This window comes from Micromys minutus (genome assembly GCF_963924665.1).
Source record: "Micromys minutus genome assembly, chromosome: 13".
NCBI lineage: Eukaryota > Metazoa > Chordata > Mammalia > Rodentia > Muridae > Micromys > Micromys minutus.
The window spans coordinates 57,754,219-57,760,750 of NC_137982.1; the positions used below are offsets into that span (position 1 = coordinate 57,754,219).

Sequence of the window (6,532 nt, forward strand, 5' to 3'; positions counted from 1 at the left end):
GAAAACATTAAATTATTAAACATTGTATAAAATTTTAATTAGAAATAATAAAATAAATTTTTATTCATCTGAGAAAACATTAGGCATAATAAATTATTACACATATACTCATTAGGTAATAGCAAAAATGCTAATTGAAAGAACTGAGTCATTGTATAAATAAATATTAATTTGGAGTTCTGTCTCTAAGTAGATGGTCATTGAAAATGGCATGACATACTGTGATCAACTAAAACATTCACTAATATTTAGTAAAAAAAAAAAAGAGAAAGAAAGAGATAAGAAAGAAAGAAAAATGTGAAAAATAGGCTTATTTTATACCGGATAATATAATTACCAAATTTTTAGTTTCTTCTATGAAATTGAAGCATTAGATATGATGCTATTTTCCATTTGTAGATAAAGCTATAGAAAATGATAGTAAAATGATTGCAATTCTGGTTGAATCATGCCCACAGATGGAACACTCAGAGAACAGTGCTGCAGATAATGCAACTACAGTGAGACTGTTTATCCTACTGGGGTTCTCTGGCCTACCTAACCTGCAAACATTTCTGTTTGGGATGTTCTTCATAATGTATGTGATTATCTTAATAGGAAACAGCTTTATACTTGTCATAGCCAGAGTTGATCCTGCACTACAAAAACCAATGTATTATTTCCTGGCCAATTTTTCATTTCTAGAAAACTTTTATGTATCAGTAACCCTTCCCAGAATTCTCTACAATCTTTGGACACAAGATCGAAGAATTTGTTTCCTGGCCTGTGCTATTCAAATGTTTTTCTTTCTAATTCTGGGAGCCACTGAGTGCTTCCTGCTGGCTGTGATGTCCTATGACCGTTATGTAGCCATCTGTAACCCTCTGCACTATCCTCTGATCATGAACCCAACAAAGTGCACTCAGCTGGCAATGGGATCCTGGCTGGGAGGCATCCCAGTCCAGATAGGACAAACTAGTCGAATATTCTCTCTACATTTCTGCAATTCTAGTATAATAGAGCATTTCTTCTGTGATGTTCCTCCAATTCTTAAGCTGGCCTGTGGGGACACTTCAATGCATGAGCTGTCTGTCTATTTAGTAGCTATGTTTTTTGTTGCCTCTCCTTTTATGATGATACTTGCCTCCTATAGCAAAATCATTGCCACAATTTTAAAGTTGCCAACAGCCACAGGACGGGCAAAAGCTTTCTCCACTTGTTCTTCACATCTGGTAGTAGTGGTTTTATTTTTTGGATCAGCTACCATTAACTACTTGAGGCCAAAGTCCATCCATTCTGTAGGAACTGATGAACTACTCTCTCTGTTCTACACAATTGTGACGCCCATGTTCAATCCCCTAATTTACAGCCTCAGGAACAAGGATGTGATTGCAGCAATGAGAAGACTTTTACTTAAGATTCAGAGCCATTGACTTAGGTACAAGTGAATAACCAGCTTCTTACACACTCATGAGAACTATATTAACTGTGTAGATTCCATTTTACATTGTAACTATGTCTATACTATGTCTTTATGTTTTAAACTTAATATATTTTAATTAAGAATATAATTTCCTTTCCCTTTTGCTTTTCTCATTTTAAACTCTCCAATGTTTCTTCTCCTGCCTCTCCCCTATTACTTATACTACCTTAGTTTCAAAAATGTGGCAATTTTGCTTTGATTATTGGTGGGATGTGGATATATAGATTAAATATAAAGTTATAGATATAGATAAATTGATATATAAATAAATTGATAGAAAGAAAGATAGAAAAATAGATAGACAGACAAACTGACAGACAGACAGATAGATGGCAAACATTAATATCACCTTCTAAGTCAGTAATTTTTGTGTGTTTATACAATTTATGGTAATAGTCATCATTTTCCTGTTGTTCTTTGTCTGAGGCTAGAACCCTGGGAGATTTTTGCTGTTCTATATTGACAAGTCCAATGGTGTTGCTGTTATATTACTTTTGTTTTCAAAGTTTTTTCTACATGGTCCTATTTTATTACAGCAACATTTTTTTTTTGGTATTCTGCCTCTTAAAATCTCTTTACCCCCTCTTTTATTATACTTTCAGATACAATATTTGTGGTGTAAATTTATCTCTTGGGTCTGAGATTCCCTACTAGTTTTGTTTGTTTGTTGGTTGGTTGGTTGGTTGGTTGGTTGGTTGGTTGGTTGGTTGGTTTGTTGAGGCTTTTGTTTTATTTTCATTTCTGAATTGTAGTCAGCTGTTATTTTCTGGGGCTTCTATTTGGCTTAAAAAGGGCTGTTTAGATGAGGATCTGTGCATATACTTAGGTATAGGTCTAATTTCATGATTTTAAGTATAATACACAATTATGTTGAACTACAAAAGTGGAGGTGTAGATTTTTTTCTAAAGCCCCAGGAAGCTAGCTACATATTCTGGACTAGACATAATTTTCCTTCTGTTGAAGGGGTGGTAAATTGGTTTCAAGAAATATATGAATATCACTTAATTCATCATTATACATATCTTGGCATACTAGTAATTGTTGTGATTCATACATGTTAGAGCTGGCTGGTACTGCTTAATTATTTTTCTCCTCTGAAATATTACATACAGTTTACTAGAACGCAGACATTTAGAAGACAGAAAAGAAGCTTACAAGCTATATCTACCTCAAATCTTATTAGACTTCTTAGTTGTGACCACTAAAGGACTAAAGATAACAATTGTAGCTGCTCAATATTAGTTTAGCTATAAATCAAATTCTGCAGATTATCCTCCCTGTTATAAATGTGTGGCCAATTTTAGGTGTGTTACTGATTATTTCTAGAAATTCTACATGTCAACTCATTTGTATCTCTAAATCAAAACAAAACAAAAACAAACAAATCTAACCACAGAAACATAAAAAGAAAGTCTAATTGTGATAAGAATTTTAGTTACTTTAAAAACAGAATATCTTTAGAAGATGTTTCATTTTAATTTCAGTTGTGTGATATGTGGCTGCTTCAGATTATCCATAGCAGTTGCTGATGATTTGCCTTGGGCCATAGGAGTACCACGATTTTGCCAGCTGCAAATAGCTTTAATGAGTGTGTGCTTGAGGAATTCTTGGGACTTTTCAGAGAATATTTAAATTCCAGAGCCCTGATAGGGGCTAGGTGAGTGACTGCTGGTTGGATGCTGTTGGCCACTGTTGTTTGAGGTTAGTCAAGAACTCCAGCCCAAAGAAGAAGAAAAAAGAAGAAAAAGAAGAAATTACTTATCCCAACAGTGAAGATCAAATTTGACCCAAGGATCTTGATGCCCCTAATAAATAGAAAGTACTCTAATTATATGGTCAGCACATTGCCTACTCCTGACTTTATTTAGGAATTTCTTTAATCCTCTCTCCTTTTGCCCTCTCTCTCTTCCTACTTAGTGGTATGGAGTTGAATATGAAGAAGTCAAAGGTTTAAAAAAGTGTGAAAAAGAAAGATCCCACAAAGTAGCCAAAAGTCTGGCTACACCTAACACTTCTCCTTGTTTTCTTCAATCTTTTTGTATAGGTTATGAAATAAAGAGGACATTCTAATCAATGAATGTTTAGAAATGTTAAGAAAGAATCTCAAGATGATAAAATACATTATACATTTTTAATTAAATTATTGTATTTATTTACATTTCAAATTTTGTACTTACCAGTACATCCTCCCAGACTTCTTCACTCCATCATCCCTCCCCTTTGCCTCAGAGAGGTACATTTATTATTATTATTATTATCATTATTATTATTATTATTATTACTACTATTTTACAATAATTATCCCCCTCCTGGTCTGCCCTCTGACTGTTGTTCATCAAATACCTCTTCTCCATTCCCCTGTCTCCAAGAGGATGTCCCTTACCTCCCATTCCTGACCCACATCAGACCTTGCCACTACCTGGAGCCTGGTGCATTTGATAATGACCAAATTGTTTCATAATTTATTTTATATTACTACACTTGTGCAATTTCTTTTACAGTATCTTAATATCATGATGGCAAATGCCACTTATCACTGAGTAGACAGAGGCAAGCTAATGACTGAGAATTTAATTTCATTAATTATTTACTGCCATAAAAAGAGAATGATGAAAGGAAGAAAGAAAATCGGGAAGAAAGAAAATAAAGGAAGAAAAAACAAAGAAATAAAGAAAGAATCCTAGTAGTAGGGAGTTTTTATTAATGCAGGAGTCTTTGCCACAGTCCTCAATACTAAAACCAATACATTATCAGTTACTGAAAATTATTAATGATTTTGGTACTTATAATTCTAGTATTTCTTTATAACAAAAACAACAACAAAATGAGAATATATGAGTGTATTTGATAACTCTTTCATTTAATTCACTTTTTGATTATATGAAAGTCCTTGAGTAACAGGAAACAATACTTTCTTACAACTAGAAAGAACATGGAAAAGATATTTGTCCCCAAAGTTCCTTCTCAAGCAGACTGTGTTCTGACAATAGAATACATATATCTCCAAATTTTAACGCTTTCTTTTATCAGTCAAAATGGTAATAATTATATTTTGCCTATATTTCATAGATTTTACATGAACTGCTTTTGATAAACACAAAATAAGTATTTCCTTGATTATTAGTTTTGAAAATTAAAGAATGTTGAAAGCTAGGTTTTAAATAACTTGAAGAATTCCTTCCTGATGTTTTTGACAGACTCAATGAGAACTGAATATAATATGTTTTAATATGACAAACTTAATATATTAAAGACTATTGCCATTACTAACATCAACTTATTTCCTCTTAAGTATGAGTGTAAATGTTTTGAATGTATAAGATCAAGGAATAACATAAGAGTTGATGGAAGGGCTGGACAGATGGCTCACTGGTTAAGAGCACAGACTGTTCTTCCAGAGGTCCTGAGTCCAATTCCCAGCAACCACGTGGTGGCTCACAATCATCTGTAATAAGATCTGATGCTCTCTTCTGTTGCCTTTAATTACAGCTATAGTGTACTCATGTCAATAAAATAAATTAATTGATCTTTGAAAATAAGAGTTGATGAAAATGTGAAATAAAAATTTAGATGTCATCTGGACCTCTGAGTTTCTAAGGTGATCTTACTAAGAGAAAAGAGATTATAAGATGTATAATAAGTGAATCCAAAACTGTTAGAGAAGAACTGGTATGCTATTCCAGATATTTGTAGATTAAGGATATTGTGAATTATCCTTTTAAGTGTACAAATATATGAAACACAGTGTGAGAATCTGATGCACATGTTGGTCAATACCTTTGTCTTGTTCTATTTCTTGATTTTTGCCATAATAAAAATCAGTTTGAGCTCAGGAAACCATATATTGACTTTTAGGCCATTTGCAATATTACTTCATAGAGCTGATTAGAGAAGAGTAAGAACTATGTATATTTCATTCTTATAATAATATCTGCCCCTAATAAGTTACTATTTTAGAGTGTATGTTACTAAATAACCATAAACTTATCTTAAAAAAACACAAATGACTATATTTACCTGGAGTAGATAGTAAATTTATGTATTAACATAAATAATTTTACAAGATTTACGTTAGTCACAAAAGGAATATTACAGAAATTAAATGGCTTTTTTCTGTGATTATGTTCAGTGCTTACATTCAGAAAACACTTCAGAAAATTGCATGTCTTGTTTACACCTAACCAGACAGGTACAGAAAACCAAACAGAAGGAAGGGAAATTGTTTGGTTGCATTTATATTGTTTTAGTTTTTTGTTTATATATGCGTTGAAGTTAAATATTGACATTTTTCATTTTTTTTCCTTTTATTCCTTAGAAATTTTTTTACTTGCATTTTCAATCTTAAACCCTCTTTTGGTTTCCTTTCTGAAAAGCTCCTATTCCAGTTCCCCTTCCCTTGCTTATATGAAGGTGCTCTCCTACCCACCCACCCATCCACTCTCTCCTGTCCTGACATTCTCTTACATTGAGGCATCAATCCTTGCAGGACCAATGGGGCCTCTCCTCTCACCGAAGGCCATCTTCTGCTACATATGCAGCTTGAGCCTTGGTACTCTTTGAATGGTGGTTTAGTTTTTGAGATCCCTGGGGCATCTGGTTCTTTGATATTGTTTATTCCTATGGGGTTGCAAGCCCCTTGATCTCCTTCAGTCCTATCTCAACCTCCTCCATTCGGAACCACATTCTCAGTCCAATGGTTGGCTGTGAGTATCTGCCTCTGTATCTGCCAGGCACTAGCAGAACCTCTCAGGAGACAGTTTTATTAGTCTCTTGTCAGCATACATACATAACTCATTCTGTTACAAATGAAAATGACTCAAGCCTATCACAGAACAAAATGAACAAATGATGATAGATAGATAGGTAGACAGACAGACAGACAGACAAACAGATAGAGAGATAGATAGATAGAGAGATAGATAGATGATAGATAGATAGACTATATATATATATATATATATATATATATATATATAGACAGGGAATAAGGAGAGAGTAAAAGAACAATCTAGAAGAGTTGAAAATGTATTCATGCTAGTACCTTTTATTCTTTTTTTTATAGTTCTGAA

The 6,532-nt window shown here is 33.3% G+C and overlaps 1 protein-coding gene across 1 annotated transcript; it reads left to right on the forward strand.

Annotated features, from left to right (window-relative positions):
* Positions 1–458: 458 nt before the first annotated feature.
* On the forward strand, positions 459–1,412 carry LOC308429230 (olfactory receptor 10AG1-like; the record flags this gene model as incomplete). Its single annotated transcript, XM_080927962.1, has 1 exon — positions 459–1,412. One exon carries the CDS (start codon positions 459–461, stop codon positions 1,410–1,412), a length of 954 nt encoding a protein of 317 aa, XP_080784088.1.
* Positions 1,413–6,532: the final 5,120 nt, after the last annotated feature.